Source organism: Rhinatrema bivittatum, chromosome 9, assembly GCF_901001135.1.
Source record: "Rhinatrema bivittatum chromosome 9, aRhiBiv1.1, whole genome shotgun sequence".
In the NCBI taxonomy this organism is placed as follows: Eukaryota; Metazoa; Chordata; class Amphibia; order Gymnophiona; family Rhinatrematidae; genus Rhinatrema; species Rhinatrema bivittatum.
The window spans coordinates 168058871-168077169 of NC_042623.1; the positions used below are offsets into that span (position 1 = coordinate 168058871).

General features: G+C 46.8%; 1 protein-coding gene across 3 annotated transcripts in view; it reads right to left on the bottom strand.

Annotated features, from left to right (window-relative positions):
* Positions 1–18299, bottom strand: part of HDLBP (high density lipoprotein binding protein) — a 235783-nt gene that overhangs the window by 36014 nt on the left and 181470 nt on the right. For all 3 annotated transcript variants that reach the window (XM_029617121.1, XM_029617119.1, XM_029617120.1), the window contains exons 18-21: positions 16760–16981; positions 16060–16278; positions 15445–15586; positions 4959–5092 (exon numbers count right to left, since the gene is read on the bottom strand). In XM_029617121.1, coding sequence (XP_029472981.1) covers positions 4959–5092; positions 15445–15586; positions 16060–16278; positions 16760–16981 — 717 coding nt within the window. The remainder of the gene's footprint in view (positions 1–4958; positions 5093–15444; positions 15587–16059; positions 16279–16759; positions 16982–18299) is intronic.

Genomic DNA, 18299 nt, shown 5'->3' on the forward strand with positions numbered 1-18299 from the left:
CGAGGAGACTGACCACCCTGCTGATAGCTTCTAAACAGCGCTCCCTCGACTTCGCCCTGATGAGCCAGTCATCCAAATAGGGATGAATGAGGAGGCCTTGTCTCCAACATGGCCGCTGCTACTACCACCATGACCTTGGTGAACGTGCGAGGAGTGGTAGCCAGACCAAATGGTAGAGCGTAGAATTGGTAATGCATTCCCAGGACCATGAAGCAAAGAAATGTTTGCTGATCTTCGCGGATGGGTAAGTGCAAGTTTGCTTCCATTAGATCCAGAGAAGCTAAAAATTCGCCCTTGTGAACCGCCGCAATCACAGAGGGTAGAGTTTCCATGCAGAAATGCGGGACCTTTAGAGCCTTGTTCACCTTCTTGAGATCCAAAATGGGTCAGAAGGACCCCTCCTTCTTTGGGACCACAAAGTAGATGGAGTATCATCCCATCTTCCAGTGCTCCGGAGGAACCGGCTTCACTGCCCCGAGAGACAGGAGATGGTCGAGGGTCTGACGAATAATCTGTGTCTTTGCCTGCACTCCGCAGGGGAATACCAGGAAGAAGTCTTTGAGAGGCCAAACAAATTGCAAAGCATAGCAGTGTTCTACAATGCTTAGCACCCACTGATTGGAAGTAATTTTGGCCCGTGCCTCGGGGAACTGGGATAATCGACCCCCAACCAGAGGGATCGAGGGATGGGCCGGCCTTATCTCATTGAGGACCCTTGGAGGCGAGCGAAGAGGAAGATTCTCCCTCCCGGGAGAGTCTGCAGCCTCGAAAGGAAGTGTTCCAGGATTGGGGCCTGGACATCGGTTGTCGCCCTGCTGACTGCTGCCAGCTCTGCCGAAACCTACGCTGCCCCCAAAAGCGTGAACGGGATGACGGAAACCCCCTGGAAGGTTTCGGTCTGTCCTCTGGCAACTTGTGAACATGATTAAGTCCCTGGGTGAAAACAAACTGCTCCAAATCAAAAGAGAAAACCCGCTTTAAACTGTAAAGCCCCAAGCTGAGCCCTGGATGACACATCCACTGACCAGTTACGCAACAACAGGAGACGCCTCGCTGATACTGCCGATGACATGGTGCGAGAGGAAGTGTGGAGGAGATAATACAATGCATCAGCGCCATATGCCACCACAGCTTCCAAGCGCTCTGCTTGTTCTGACTCCCCTGGAAGGAGATCTCTGGACATTAGCAATTTATTGGACCCAGCGCAGGCTTGCCTGCAGCATGTAACTGCTACACACCGCCGCTCGGATACCTGGAGCCAAAAACCTCAAAGATGCTCTTGAGAAGGACTTCCAGCTTCCGATCATGAAGATCCTTGAGAGCCACCGCTCCTGCAACCGGAATTGTGGTCTGCTTCGTAACAGCCGATACTGAAGCATCTACATTGGGGGACCGCAGGAGCTCCAGAGACTGAGCAAGGGATAGAGCTTATCCATAGCCTGACCAACTCGCAAGCTGGCATCCAGAGCATCCCACTCCCGGGTCATCAGCTGCTGAAGCATGGGATGGAAGAGAAAAGCTCAGGTCAGTGCTCGCAATCCCGCCAGGACTGGGTCCACAGAATCCTGCGGCAGAGCATGAGGTGGGGGCTCTACTCCGAGCTCTGAGAGGACCGAGGGAATAAGCGGCTCCAACTCCTCTCTATGAAACAGACTGACCACCTTAGGGTCATCTCCGTCCAAGGGAGCCTGCTTTCCCTGCTCCTCTTCAGATCCCCCGCCCACAGGAGGGAAAGGCCCACTGCCCGGAACCTCTGGAGGAGCCACACCACTTTGAACCATGGAGCCCTTCAACTTCGTGACCCGCAGCGACGCGGGCACATCTAGACGCTTGGCAACCTTGGAGGGCGGTCCCTGCGGCTGTCTCACAAGCAAAGCACCACTCTGGACACTGTGAAGCTAAAAAAGCCTTATGCATAAGGAGAACAAAATCCAATAAAAATGGATTTAAACTGACTTCATCCCCTCTTGGGGAATCTGGATCCCCCTGAAAAATGTCCTGGTCCAGATCGGAGGGATCATCAGGACTGGCAGGGACCAGCGATAACACTGGGGGAAGCTCCCCTGCCTCCATTGCTCTTGCCTGAGCCTCAGCAAAGGAACTCAAATTGGCTGCCGTTTCCATGCTGACAGGGAAAGGGTCAGCCCGAGGCTCCCAAGGTGCTGACCTTTTAAGAGCACCTCAGGGCTTTGCTGAAGCTGCTGAAAGAGAGCTGCCTTCCCCTCCAGGAAGGCAGTGGGAGCAAATGCCTGACCGGGAGAGCCTCGAAGAGGACTCCCCGCAGGCAAGGCACAAATATGGCCACGGCATCATGGGAGCTCAAAAAACAGGTAAATCGCGGCGAAATTGCACCAGAGCCATCCAAGTGCAGCAGACAAAAAAACAACACTAACAGGCTGCTTGTCAGACTCTTCGCTTTTTTTTTTTTTTTTTTTAAACGGGAGATTGCTGAAGAGTGAGAGAGGGACCAGACCATCGGTAATCTCTCCCCCAGCTCCTTACCTGTCCGGAGCCCTGCGGGGTAACCAACCCCCTGGGAGGACTGAAAAGTTACTCCTGCCTTCACCTTTTCTTTTTTTACTGCTTGATTCAGAGTTATAAAGTTTGCTGTTGCCTTTAATTTAAAAAAAAAAAAAAAAAAAAACGCAAAGGGAAATAGCCTAAACCCAAGAATCAGGGCAAGACTGCAGGGTTTGCACCACCTCCATCTGCTGGAGACAGTGAAATACTGAGGGGTAGGGATGTGAATCGTTTTTTAACGATTAAAATTATCGTCCGATAATTTTAATATCGTCTTAAATCGTTATAGAACACGATACAATAGAAATTCTAACGATTTATCGTTAAAAATCGTTAAATCGTGTTAGTGCGCACTAACGGGAGTTAGTGCGCACTAACTGAAAATGATACAAATTGACACTTTCCAGGTCAGTAAAGGTCAGTTAGGAATGTATATGTGTTCCTATTGGCTGGCTGCCCTCTTATCTATTGATGTTACCAAGGTTCCAACTGAGGTGATGGTTGGGGGGATGAGAAATGGAAATGGAAACTCAGGAACACTAACAGAAAATGATACAAATTATTGACACTATCCAGGTCAGTAAAGGTCAGTTAGGAATGAATATGTGTTCCTATTGGCTGGCTGCCCTCTTATCTATTGATGTTACCAAGGTTCCAACTGAGGTGATGGTTGGGGGGATGGGAAATGAAAACCTTTGGTAGTTGACAAAAAAAGTAATGTGATCAGTCAATATGACTAGAACCTGTGCCCTATTCCTGATACCAGGGGTGTTGTGATCTTCCTGCACTCAGTGCCCTATCCCTGATACCAGTCTGAGACAGCTCCCTCCCTGCATTACTAGTGAGAGGCTGGCTTCACAGACAGGGGGGAGCTGCCTGACCCTCACTCCTGACTTCCCCCATGTCCCAGCTAGTGAATGGTGTGTGGGTGAGGGGGGGGGGGGTGAGGATGGTGAAGTCTGAGACAGCTCCCTCCCTGCATTACTAGTGAGAGGCTGGCTTCAGACAGGGGGGAGCTGCCTGACCCTCACTCCTGACTTCCCCCATGTCCCAGCTAGTGAATGGTGTGTGGGTGAGGGGGGGGGGTGAGGATGGTGAAGTCTGAGACAGCTCCCTCCCTGCATTACTAGTGAGAGGCTGGCTTCACAGACAGGGGGGAGCTGCCTGACCCTCACTCCTCCGGGGTATTGTGATCTTCCTGCATACAGTGCCCTATCCCTGATACCAGGGGTGTTGTGATCTTCCTGCACACAGTGCCCTATCCCTAATACCAGGGGTGTTGTGATCTTCCTGCACACAGTGCCCTATTCCTGATACCAGGAGTGTTGTGATCTTCCTGCATGCAGTGCCCTATCCCTGATACCGGGATGTGTGCAAGAAGATCCCAACACCCCTGGTATTAGGGATAGGGCACCGTGTGCAGGAAGATCACAACACTCCTGGTGCCAGGGATAGGGCACTGCGTGCAGGAAGATCACAACACTCCTGGTATTAATAGGGATAGGGCACTGTGTGCAGGAAGATCACAGCACCCCTGGTGCCAGGGTTAGGGCACTGTGTGCAGGAAGATCACAATACCCCTGGTATCAGGGTTAGGGCACAAGTTCTAGTCACATTGACTGATCACATTACTTGTTTTGTCAAGCTACCAACTGTTTCCATTTCCCATCCCCCATATACTGTCAGTGGGAAGCTTGGTAACATGAATAAATAAGAGGGCAGCCAATAGGAATACATATTCATTCCTAAACTGACCTTAACTGACCTGAAAAGTGTAAAATTGTATCATTTTCAGTTAGTGCGCACTAACTCGAGTTAGTGCACACTAATCGGAAAAAACGATTTTTAACGATTTTTTAACTAAAAAATCGTGCCTAACACGATTTCTATCGTTAAGACGATATGGAAAACGATTCACATCTTTACTGAGGGGATGCAGGAGGCACACCAGGTTAAATGAGGGTGCCCTTCAAGTTTTTCTCTGTCTCCATCTGCTGGAAGGGAGGCATAACCCATAGTCTGGACTGATCCAGGTACGTACAGGGAACGATATTAGCACTGGAAATCCCACATATGCCTTGAGGATGCACTAAAGCAGTCTGCTCTAGGAAAGAGTGATGGCCAACTCTGTATCCTCAGATGTCACTCAGCATATAGCTTTCTTTGTTATGCTTGTCCACAGAGAAAGGTGTGCCCTCTGTCTCCATCTGCTAATAGAGGCAGAAAACCACAAATCTGGGCTGGGGTAGCAAGATAAGGAGCATTTCTGAACTCTCAATTCTTTTAGTATTTTTGCTCCAATTCGAAGAAAACATTCTAACTAAAAAATTAATTTAGGAACATTCAAAAAAGATGCGACAAGGCTCTCATTTTCATATCACACAAAAGAACCTTTACCCTCTTCAACCTCCATAAACAGCCATAGAACAGGTCCATACCTGAAGTGCCTCCTTTGCACCTTCACACTTCTCCCTGCGTCCTGAGATGACGATAATGTCACACTTCTTTGGAGAATCTGGGTCAGCTTCCTTCACCTCCTTGCTTTCCTCACCATTCTCCTCAGCACGGGAAGCTTTGAGAAGCAGACATACATTACAACTATATCATTCAAGTTCAGAAGTAATTTGCTGATTTAGGATGGTGTCAGTGCTATACATGGCACCGGACACCATTCTAAAGTCATATATAGCACCGAACTTAAGCCTATTATGCCAAATGACAAGCGTTTCAGTATGGTTTTGCAAGGGGTTGGGGGGAGGGGCGGCAGGGTGAGAAAGATTATAGATCAACATCTTTGAAAGATATTCCTAAAGGGCTTATTCTAAACCTTCAGGGATGGCATGCAGTGATCCCATTGGAGTTCTGACAAAGCATCATCTATGGCGCAAAATCTGCACTGGTAGTTTCATGGTCTTTTCATTTTGCTCTGGAGCTCAAAGGAAGATAAAAGTTCAGTTTCCCCTTCCTCACAGTAGCATGTAATGAATGATTCTGCCTCTTGACCATAGGAAAATTAGTTTCTTACCTGATAGATAATTTTCATTCCTGTAGTACCAGGCATCAGTCCAGACTCCTGGGTTTGGCCCCCTCCCCAGCAGATGGAGACAGAGCAGTTACCATAACAATGCTCCGCCTATAAATAGAATGGTGCCACCTACAGTCCGGCAGTATTTCTCAATGTCAAAGCAGAATATCTCCTCAAAACCTCTTTAACTATGTACAATAACCCTTTAACAAGAAAAAGAAATAATTGGTCCACTTAATCCTCCTGGGAATCGAACCTGTAGAACCACGTGAGGACAGACAATCGCAAATTTCTTCAGACCTAAAAATTAGTTACATAACAGAGTGGACTCTCCCTTACTTCCATGCCTCTGACGGGCAGGACTCTGGACTGATCCGTGGTACCAATGAAACACGTAGATGGATCGATGTAAACAAGATTTTTATTGAAGCTTGCCAGACTCTGGCCGAGTTTCGCTCAAAGAGCTGCCTCAGGGGCTTATAAGCCACATGAATTGGCTTAAAACAACGCAAGATGAAATCAAGAGGAGGTTCCTTAAGTTTCAAAGCAGAGCTTTAAAAATATCTGTATTGCATACCAATTAATGAAGACATACAAAGGAAAAAGCTCGCAAAATCAGCGCTCAACAGCGGATTCTCGCAGAGCGCTGGTTTTGCGAGCTTTTTCCTTTGTATGTCTTCATTAATTGGTATGCAATACAGATATTTTTAAAGCTCTGCTTTGAAACTTAAGGAACCTCCTCTTGATTTCATCTTGCGTTGTTTTAAGCCAATTCATGTGGCTTATAAGCCCCTGAGGCAGCTCTTTGAGCGAAACTCGGCCAGAGTCTGGCAAGCTTCAATAAAAATCTTGTTTACACAGATCCATCTACGTGTTTCATTGCTGACAGCCATCTTGGATCGGCTACTGGTTTGCTTTCTTGGACCTGATCCGTGGTACTACAGGAATGAAAGTTATCAGGTAAGAAACAAATTTTCCTTTCCCTGTACGTACCCGGACCAGTCCAGACTCCTGGGATGTACCAGAGCTACCTTACCTGGGATGAGATCCGGAGAGGCCCGCTCAAAGCACACCTTCTCCTAAACCACCAGAACCTGGTGCTTTGACATCCAGTCTGTAATGTCTCGCAAATGTATGCAAGGATTTCCACTTAGCCACCCTGCAAATTTCCTGTGGAGAAACCATCTGGCACTCTGACCAAGATGCCGAATAAATGAGTAGAGTGAGCCGTTACACCAACAGGAAGAGATCTACCATGCTGGAAGGAGTGGAGAGAATGAGACGGGATTTAAGGAACCTGGAAGACTGGTCGAAGATATGGCAGCTGAGATTCAATGCCAAGAAGTGCAGAGTCATGCATATGGGGTGTGGAAATCCGAAAGAAATGTATTTGATGAGGGGTGAAGGGCTGATGTACACGGAGCAGGAGAGAGACCTTGGGGTGATGGTGTCTAATGATCTGAAGTCGGCGAAACAATGTGACAAGGCGATAGCTAAAGCCAGAAGAACGCTGGGCTGCATAGAGAGAGGAATATCGAGTAAGACAAGGGAAGTGATTATCCCCTTGTACAGGACCTTGGTGAGGCCTCACCTGGAGTACTGTGCTCAGTTCTGGAGACCGTATCTCCGAAGGGACAGAGACCGGATGAAGGCAGACCAGAGAAGGGTGACCAAAAAGCTGTATGGTCTTCATTGCATGCCTTATGAGGAGAGATTGAAGAATCTAAATATGTATACCCTGGAGGAAAGGAGTAGCAGGAGTGATATGATACAGACCTTCAGATACTTGAAAGGTTTTAATGATCCAAAGTAAACGACAAACCTTTTCCATTGCAAAAAAATCAGCAGAACCACGGGTCACGATTTAAAACTCCAGGGAGGAAGACTCAGAACCAATGTCAGGAAGTATTTCTTCATGGAGAGGGTGGTGGATGCCTGGAATGCCCTTCCGGAGGAAGTGGTGAAAACTAAAATTGAGAAGGATTTCAAAGGGGCGTGGGATAAACACTGTGTATCCATAAAGTCTTGAGGATGTGAATGAAGAGAAGAGGCATGGGGGTGGCTTGCAGGAATGACATCTACTACCTGGTGATTAATACCCTTATTCAATATCAATAAACATACACACTGTTAATGAGACTCCAACATTGCTCTATGCTTCATTGGCAAGAGGAAATGTGGGACAAAGGATTTGCATTCATAAATAAACATGGGAGTAGCTTGCTTGTTGCGGTGGTTACTACCCCAAAACAATTAAGCCTGATACTTCACTGCTTCAATGGTAGGGGAGGGAATAAAGAGGATTTATAATAAGACAACAACCAACAAGGATTAAATTGCACAGGCTGGGTAGACAAGCGTGGGAGTAGCTTGCTTATTGCGGCGGTTACTACCCCTAACCAATTAGGCTTGATACTTCACTTTTATGCAGCTCCAGCACTGCTCTCTACATCAATGGCAGGGGTAGAAGGAAATTAGAACCAAAAAGTTACCAACAGATAAGTATGAGAAAAATAACTCTGAAAGCTTGCTGGGCAGACTGGATGGGCCGTTTGGTCTTCTTCTACCGTCATTTCTATTTTTCTATGTTACCACGAAGGAGAAAGGCCAAGCTAATAGTCTCCTTCAGCCAGCGAGCTATGGTAGTCTTGGAGGCCATCTGACACTGCTGGAAGCCACTCCAGAGCACAAAAAGATGGTCGGAAACATGAAAGTTATTTGTATCCTCCAGATAACAGAGCAATGCTCTGTGAACGTCCAGCTTCCACAAATCCCTGGACAAGGAATCCGAATGGTCTAATTCCGCGAAAGCTGGAAGCTCCACCGATTGGTTGATATGAAAGGAAGAAACCACTTTCAGGAGAAAGTAAGGCACTGTCCGTAATGAAACCCCCGACTCTGAAATCCGCAAAAAAGTTTCTCTACAGGAAAGAGCTTGGAGTTCCGACACTCTACGAGCCGATGTAATGGCCACCAGAAAGACTACCTTCAAGGTAAGATCCTTCATAGTCGCTCTCTTCAAAGGCTCAAAGGGTGCTGAGCATAGAGCTGGGAGAACTAAATTTAGACTCCAAGATGGACAAGGATGCCTCAGCGGAGGACGCAAATGCTTTGCTCCCCTTAAGAAACGAGCCACATCTGGATGTGCCGTTAACGCTACACCTTGCACAGAGCCACACAAACAACCAAGAGCCGCCACCTGTACACGGAGGGAACTGCATGACAAGCCCTTGGACAGACCAGCCTGAAGAAAAACACAGAATATCAGACACCGAGACCTAGGTAGGAGAAACATCTGTCTAAAACACCAAGCCTCAAAAATCTTCCATACTCTAACATATGCAGGTTGGTGGATGTCTTATGCGGTCACAGGAGCATAGCCACTATGGCTGGAGAATAGCTTTGCCCCGAAACAGTCTCCTTTCAAAAGTCATGCCGCTAGACAAAAGAGATAGACTTCCTCCAAACACGCGGGCCCTTGATGTAGCAGATCTGGACTGTATGAAAACCGCAGCAGACCCATCACCAATAGATTGAGGAGGTCTGCAAACCATGGACGTCTGGGCCATTCCGGGGCTACAAGTATGACCTCCGCTGGATGGAGCTCTATTCGCCTGAGTACACTGCTGATCAACGGCCAAGGTGGAAAGACGTACAGTAGAAATTCAGTGGGCCAGGGCAGGACTAGGGCATCCACACCCTCTGCTCCAGTCTCTTTGCGACCAGCATAGAAACGCAGAGTCTTGGCATTCCGAAACTTTGCCATGAGATCCATGCTGGGCGTACCCCACGTATCGCATATTAATTGAAAAGCTATCTCCCATTCCCTGGGATCTAGGCGATTTTGGCTGAGAAAAAGTCTGCCTGCACGTTGTCCATGCCAGCAATGTGAGAAGCCGCTATGCTGACTAAGTGCTGTTCCGCCCAGCTGATCAATTGACGAGCCTCGACTGCCACTGGCTGCCTTCTGGTTCCTCCTTGACGATTGATGTATGCTGTCGGTGCATTGTCCGAGAACACTGATGGACCTCCCCTGAAGGAGAGGACGAAATGCTAACCACACCACTCGGGTCTCCAGACGATTGATTGACCACTGACTCCTCTGGAGACCAAAATCCTTGTACAGATTTCCTCCGGCATATCGGCCTCCCCCCCCCACCCCCCCAACTGGAAAGACTGGCATCCATGGTAACCACTGTCCAGTTGGGCACCTCCAGGAGAACTCCACGTCAGATTGTCCATTACCAGCCACCAATCGAGACTGGACCACGCTGCATCCGTCAGTGGGAGAGGAAGAAGAAACAGTCTGGAGACGGGATTGCAGCAGAAAAGCAACGCGGACTGTAAAGACCACATATGAGCAAAGGCCCAGGGAACCAGTTCCAAGGTTGAGGTCATCGAGCCGAGAACTTACAAGAAATCCCGGACCCTGGGAGGATGCTTGAACAACAAGGCTCTTGAGCCTGTAATTTGGAAATGTGTTCTGTGGAAAGAAATACTCTGCCCTGCTGTGTGTTGAATAGAGCCCCCAAATACGCCAAGGACTGAGAGGGCACGAGCCTGCTCTTGGATAAATTGTCCACCCAGCCCAGCGACTAAAGTAGCTGGAGTACCTTGTGAACCGCCAACTGGGCCAGTGGTTCAGACTTCACTCGAATCAGTCATCCAGGTAGGGATGTACCAACAGCCCTTCCGTCCGGAGATGGGCTGCCACGCCTACCATTAACCTTGGTGAATGTCCTAGGTGCGGTGGCCAGCCCAAAGGCAAGCGCTCAAAACTGAAAATGCTGACCCAGTATCACAAAAGTAAGGAACTTCTGGTGATCCGACCTGCTGCCTATATGAAGGTATGCCTCCGTGAGATCCAGGGATGCCAGAAACTCTCCCTTTCGCAGCAAGGCAGTGACTAACCGGAGCGTTTCCATGCGAAAACGTGGCACCCTGAGGCATCTGTTCACTCGTTTGAGATCCAGAATGGGCCGACAGGATCCCTCTCTTTGGCACCACGAAGTAAATGGAATAACGGCCCTTCCTTCTTGCCTCTGGAGGTACTGGGACGATGGCTCCTAACTGCCGCAGGCACTGCAAAGTTTCCTGGACCGCTCTTCGCTTGGTTGCGTAACTGCAGGGAGAGATGAGAAACCTGTCCCGAGGATGCCTTGCAAAATCTAAAGCGTAGCCTTGTCTTATCACGGCCAGCATCCACTGGTCTGTTTTTACCTTGGCCCATTCCTTGAAAAATAGGGACAGTCTGCCCCCTACCGCAGGCACAGAGGAATGGACTGGCGCCCATTCATTGTGAAGACTCAGCCCCCGAAGTAGACTGGGAATTCCAGGCTCTGCCGAATTTTCTGCCACAAAAGAACTGGGACCAGGACTGCTATCTAGTTGGTGCCTGATGAAAAGAAGAACTGGGCACTCTAGCTGCCGGAAACGGCGATTCCCTCTGAATCTGGCCCGAGGCGAGAAAGCACCTCGTGACTTAGGTCTGTCCTCCGGCAGCCTATGGACCTTATTCTCTCCCAGAGATTGAATCAGATCTTCCAAGTCCTTTCCGAAAAGCAATTTCCCCTTGGGTAAAGAACCTAGCTGCACCTTGGACGACATGGCCACCGACCATAAGAACATAAGAAAATGCCATACTGGGTCAGACCAAGGGTCCATCAAGCCCAGCATCCTGTTTCCAACAGTGGCCAATCCAGGCCATAAGAACCTGGCAAGTACCCAAAAACTAAGTCTATTCCATGTAACCATTGCTAATGGCAGTGGCTATTCTCTAAGTGAACTTAACAGCAGGTAATGGATTTCTCCCTCAAGAACTTATCCAATCCTTTTTTAAACACAGCTATACTAACTGCATGAACCACATCCTCCGGCAACAAATTCCAGAGTCTAACTGTGCGTTGAGTAAAAAAGAACTTTCTCCAATTAGTTTTAAATGTGCTCCATGCTAACTTCATGGAGTGCCCCCTAGTCCTTCTATTATCCGAAAGAGTAAATAACCGATTCACATCTACCCGTTCTAGACCTCTCATGATTTTAAACACCTCTATCATATCCCCCCTCAGTCTCTTCTCCAAGCTGAAAAGTCCTAACCTCTTTAGTCTTTCCTCATAGGGGAGTTGTTCCATTCCCCTTATCATTTTGGTAGCCCTTCTCTGTACCTTCTCCATCGCAATTATATCTTTTTTGAGATGCGGCGACCAGAATTGTACACAGTATTCAAGGTGCGGTCTCACCATGGAGCGATATAGAGGCATTATGACATTTTCCGTTTTATTCACCATTCCCTTTCTAATAATTCCCAATATTCTGTTTGCTTTTTTGACTGCCGCAGCACACTGAACCGACGATTTCAATGTGTTATCCACTATGACAACTAGATCTCTTTCTTGGGTTGTAGCACCTAATATGGAAGCCAACATTGTGTAATTATAGCAAGGGTTATTTTTCCCTATATGCATCACCTTGCACTTATCCACATTAAATTTCATCTGCCATTTGGATGCCCAATTTTCCAGTCTCACAAGGTCTTCCTGCAATTTATCACAATCTGTTATGATGGCTCTGTAAGTAAACAGCACATTAAGCAAAAACATATCTACATGACGTCTTTCTAGTGAAGATTTGTATTCGTTGTGTTCGATCATAACTGTTTATAGTGTGTGGTAATTGAAGTCTCCCATTATTACTGCACTACCAATTTGGTTAGCTTTCCTAATTTCTCTTAGCATTTCACTGTCCATCTCACCATCTTGACCAGGTGGACGGTAGTATACCCCTATCACTATAGTCTTCCCCGACACACAAGGGATTTCTACCCATAAAGATTCAATTTTATATTTAGTCTCATGCAGGATGTTTATCCTGTTGGACTCTATGCCATCCCGGACATAAAGTGCCACACCTCATCCTGAGTGCTCCTCTCTGTCATTGCGATATAATTTGTACCCCAGTATAGCAGTGTCCCATTGGTTATCCTCTTTCCACCATGTCTCTGAGATGCCAATTAAGTCTATGTCATTATTTACTGCTATACATTCTAATTCTCCCATCTTACTTCTTAGACTTCTGGCATTAGCATACAAACATTTCAGTTTGTTTTTTGTTTGTATTTTCATTCTGCTTTTTAATTGATAGGGATAAGTTAGAATTTTTTAGTTCAGGTGAGTTTTTAGTTACAGGCACTTGGACTACTTTTCTAATTATTGGAAACTCACTGTCGGGATGTCCTAATTCTAATGCATCATTAGTATCCTTTAAAGATTCTTAACCAGTTTCTTAACCACAGGAGTGTCCGAGCAGAGACCGCAGATACCATGGACCTCACAGATGTCCGCAACAGATCGTGAAGCGCATCAGTACTATAGGCCACTGAAGCTTCTAGCCATCCTGTTTGGGCGACCTCATCGGAGAAACCCTCGTTAGCCTGTAACTGTTGAATCCAGCGCAGACCTGCTCTCAAGGCAAAATTGCTGCACATGGCCGCCGGCACTCCCAGTGCCGACACCCCAAAAATCTTTAAGCTGCACCTCGAACTTCCTCTCTTGCAGGTCCTTGAGTGCTGTAGCCCCTGTGACCGGGATCGTGGTCTTCTTGGTAACCGCGGACACCGCCGTGGCCACCCTGGGCACTTGTAGCAGCTCTAAAGCATCCTCCGGCAGAGGATATAGTTTATCCATGGCTTTACTCACCTTCAAACCAAGATCCGGGGTATCCCACTCCTGAAAGAGCAAGTCCATAGCCGAAAAATGAAAAGGGAAGGAAGTAGCAGGACCTCTCAGGCCCAGCAAAACCGGATCCATCGCTCCCAGTTTGGATTCCTCAGGTGCCCCTCAATGCCCAGCTCAGCCAAAACAGAAGGGATAAGAGGACCCAGCTCCTCCCTTCTAAAGAGACAGACCACCTTAGGGTTGTCCCCTTTCGTCACATATGAGCCCCTCGCTGAACCTGTGGATGCACATCAGCGTCAGTATCCACCCCCTGCGGGAGCTTGGATTGAGGATCTGGGTCCCCAGGGTCAGTATCTTGATCAGAGGTATTTGAGTCAGTCTGAGGGACCCCTGTTCGGAGAGGGCGCTTAGATCTTAATGGGACAGCAGCCCCCTGAGACCTAGAGCATTTCTTGGAAATAGGCTTGGACCCCAGAGAGTGATTTTAAGCCAGACTGCTGCTTCCCTGATTTTTTTGCTTTATAAGCTTTATGGAGCAGTAAAACAAAGTCAGACGAGAAAGAAGAAGAGGAGGAGTCAGAAACCCCCTCGTAGCTATCCTCCATGGCTGGCAAATCATGATGCAAAAGGTCCTTTTCACCTGGGAACCTCTGCTGAGGAGAAAGAGGCGGTAAAAACTCCTCCCCCATTGCAGCACAAGTGGCAGCTCTGAAAGACTGCAAAATGGCATCTGTTCCCATGCAGAGCGGGAACGGGTCAGCACCAGCTTGACCTGCAGTATCTGAGCCTGCAGTCACTCGGGTAGATTTAGTTTTCACTATTTTGACAGCATTAACAGACCCGGGGGACCCCTCCCCCCCGGCAAACACGTGGAGCAGAGGCCCTCCCATGAAAGGTGCACACGGGCTGAATATGCACAGCATGAAGATCGCGGCATCGAGAGAAAACAGAAATTTATACTGACAAGAAAAAAAATTTCAAAAATAACTCACCCCCGCTCCAGGAAGGAAAGAGCTGCCATGATACTGCCGGCCAAATGAAAAGTTAAACTTTTTTTTTTTTTTTATTTAGAAACTTGCCCAGCAGTAGTCCAAGGTTCTGATTCCTGTAGGGTGGAGTGAACCGGGCTCCCCGGTGTCACACCCAAAGCTGCCCAAGAAAGAAATTAGAGTCCTCGACCCTCTTATGCAGCTGCCTCACGACCACTGGGGGATGGCCCTCTCAGGACCTCACAACCCCCTGGGAAGCTGAAGACAACACCGCTATGACGAAGGGGTTTTTTTTTTGTTTTTTTTTTAAGCCAAATTGACTAAGAAATAAGAAAAGGAACCAAAAAACCCCCCACCTAACTCCCAAAACAAACTACCACACAGACCAGACTGTAGGTTTGGCACCCCCACCATCTGCTGGAGACAGAGGAATACCGCCGCCGGACTGTAGGTGGCACCATTCTATTTATAGGCGGAGCGTTGTTATGGTAACTGCTCTGTCTCCATCTGCTAGAGGAGGGGCCAAGCCCAGGAGTCTGGACTGATCCGGGTACGTACAGGGAACTCTTTTCCAAGGAATCACACAAATTAGCACCCTATACTGCAGAGACTGCATTTTCGGCCTCTCTTCCTTCTTACTCAAGTTCATGCCAAACCTGAAACTTTTCTACAAGCAAAATTAGCATTAGAGACGCAACATAACAATGAATAATAGAATTAGCATTAGAGACGCAACATAACAATGAATAATAGAATTAGCATTAGAGACGCAACATAACAACGAATAATAGAAGGACTAGGGGGCATTCCATGAAGTTAGCAAGTAGCACATTTAAGACTAATCGGAGAAAATTCTTTCACTCAACGCACAATTAAGCTCTGGAATTTGTTGCCAGCGGATGTGGTTAGTGCAGTTAGTGTAGCTGGGTTCAAAAAAGGTTTGGATAACTTCTTGGAGGAGAAGTCCATTAATGGCTATTAATCAAGTTTACTTAGGTAATAGCCACTGCTATTAATTGCATCAGTAGCATGGGATCTTCTTAGTGTTTGGGTAATTGCCAGGTTCTTGTGGCCTGGTTTTGGCCTCTGTTGGAAACAGGATGCTGGGCTTGATGGACCCTTGGTCTGACCCAGCATGGCAATTTTTTATGTTCTTAACAAATGACTGCCCCTTCATCTTTCCAGTGCTCAAGATATAGTTTGTAAGACTAAAGACAAGCAAAGTGCAAAATCTTACCTGCAGGATTCTCTTCTCTATCTGGGAATTTGATCTGTACTCCGTGGTCACGAGTGATTTGCTGGATACGGGAGCCTTTGGGGCCCATAATAGAACGGTGAAATTTTTGAGGAATCATGCATTCAATGGTCACCTGTGCCTCCTGCAGAGGGAGGAGATGGAATGCAAAGAGAAAAAATTAAGGCACCAATGTGGATGAATCAATTGACACAGAAAAACACAACCCACAACTTGAGATGGGTTGTGAGAATGGCAAAAGCAGAAAGCTGCTGGTAGGCAGTGGATAAGGCAGAGTAGGTCTTGTCAACTGCAATAAAAAAAAAAAAGAAAGAAAAAACATATTTGCAACATATCCCCAGCCTTAGCCATGCAGAGAAATGGGGAGGCAAGGTTCTAATCTGGAGATTGAGGAACTCCACTATGTGTGACTTCCCTGTGCTTCCAAAAAACATTTGTAAACTCACAGGGTGAAGACAGTCACTTCTGCTAGCAAGACATCTGCAGAGGAGTAGAAATACCCCAGGAAGAAGAGAAAAATGCAGAAGAGATCTAGGTTATCCATTTCAAGTGGAAAGAGGGAGCTTCTGAGCACAGGCAAATGCTAGGAACACATACCAGGTCTTCGATGATCTCCTGGATACGTTTTTTGGCTGCCTCCACACAGTCTTTTGCCCCTTTAAGGATGACTTTATCACTCTGTGTGCCGGTGCGTGGAAAGCTGACCATCACGCCGCCATACTCCTCTGCAATGCTGAGCAGCACCAGTCCTCGTCTGATAACAAAGTGACGGTGATGTTTAGGATCCACAATCATAGAATCTTCAACCACGTTATCCTACAGGCAAGAGGAAAAAAGTCATCAATTGTGACTCAAAAGACTAGAATTCTGTGCTCAAAAGATCCTCCATTCATAATATGCTTCTACAGTTATTCCTCCATCTTCCCATGAAGATTCAGGTTGCTATAGGATTCTTGCTAGCCATGTGCTGGAAGATATTTCTAGAAAGCAGAAGCATTTTCTAGCACTGTTTGTGCCAGGTGACTTTGCACGTGCAGAAACAACTATCCTCTCTCCTCCAATACCGCCCAGGATTAAATTCATCAACTTAAAGTGCCAATATCCTGTTAGCCTTGATACATAGAGCCATGACCAAACATCAAGTCCAGCCACTTCTCTCCACTTTCTGCACAGATAAGAGTGGGTATATTTGAGAATCATCTTTTCCCCATCTTGTGTTTCTAAAAGATGAATGGCATAAACCATTAAAAAGAAAAAAATAAAGCCATGGCATGTGAAGTAGAGTCAGCAGGCTCACCAAGTTCTTGATAAGTGCCTCTAACTCTTTCTGTGCATCCTTTACAGCAGCTTCAGTCCCAATAATGGTGATTAGTTCCTGGTCCTTGTCCTCAGAGGTTGGGAAGATTATGCGAGCACCTGTACTGTCGCGCACTTTACGGATGTTGCCACCACCTTTGCCAATCAGGAACTTGTGATACTCTGGTTTGGCACGAAGCTCCACTGTGTAATTCTTGATTTGCTGCAGAAAATAAAAATACCCGGCGTGAACAGAGCCAGCATTATTCATGCCTAATCTTACGTCAGAGGCCATTACAGAGGGCAGGTTTGCTTCAGCATCACTATTTATTTATGACCATGGCAGTTTATTTTTACTCCTTTGGGCTTACAGCTTATTTAGAACCAAGGTTCAGATCTGGTGCCATGAACCTCCATTCACAACTATAGAGATTTGTTCATAAGAACATAAGAAGTTGCCATGCTGGGTCAGACCAAGTGTCTAAGTCCAGCATCCTGTTCCCAAGAGGCCAAACCAGGCCACAAGAACCTGGCAATTACCCAAATACCAAGAAGATCCCATGCCACTGATGCAATTAATAGCAGTGGCTATTCCCTAAGTAAACTTGATTAATAGCCATTAATGGACTTCTCCTCCAAGAACTTATCCAAACCTTTTTTGAACCCAGCTACACCAACTGCACTAATCACATCCTCTGGCAACAAATTCCAGAGCTTTATTGTGCATTGAATGAAAAAGAATTTTCTCCGATTAGTCTTAAATGTGCTACATGCTAACTTCATGGAATGCCCCTAGTCCTTCTATTATCTGAAAGTGTAAATAACCGATTCACATCTACTCATCCAAGACCTCTCATGATCTTAAAGACCTGCTGAACAGCCCTAACCTCTTCAGCCTTTCCTCATAGGGGTTGCTGTTCCATCCCCTTTATATTTTGGTTGCCATTCTCTGTACCTTCTCCATCGCAATATCTTTTTTGAGATACGGTGACCAGAATTGTACACAGTATTCAAGGTGCGGTCTCACCATGGAGCAATACAGAGGCATTATGACATTTTCCGTTTTATTAACCATTCCCTTCCTAATAATTCCTAACATGGTTTGCTTTTTTGACTGCTGCAGCACACTGAGCTGACGATTTTAAAGTATTATCCTCTTTGATGCCTAGATCTTTTTCCTGGGTGGTAGTTCCTAAATATGGAACCTAACATCATGTAACTACAGCAAGGGTTATTTTTCCCTATATGCAACACCTTGCACTTGTCCACATTAAAGTTTCATCTGCCATTTGGATGCCCAATCTTCCAGTCTTGTAAGGTCCTCCTGTAATGTATCACAGTCGCTTGTGATTTAACTACTCTGAATAAATTTGAATCGTCCGCAAATTTGATAACCTCACTCGTCGTATTCCTTTCCAGATCATTTTTATATATATTGAAAGGCACCGGTCCAAGTTCAGATCCCTGAGGCACTCCACTGTTTACCCTTTTCTACTGAGAAAATTGACCATTTAATCCTACTCTGTTTCCTGTCTTTTAAC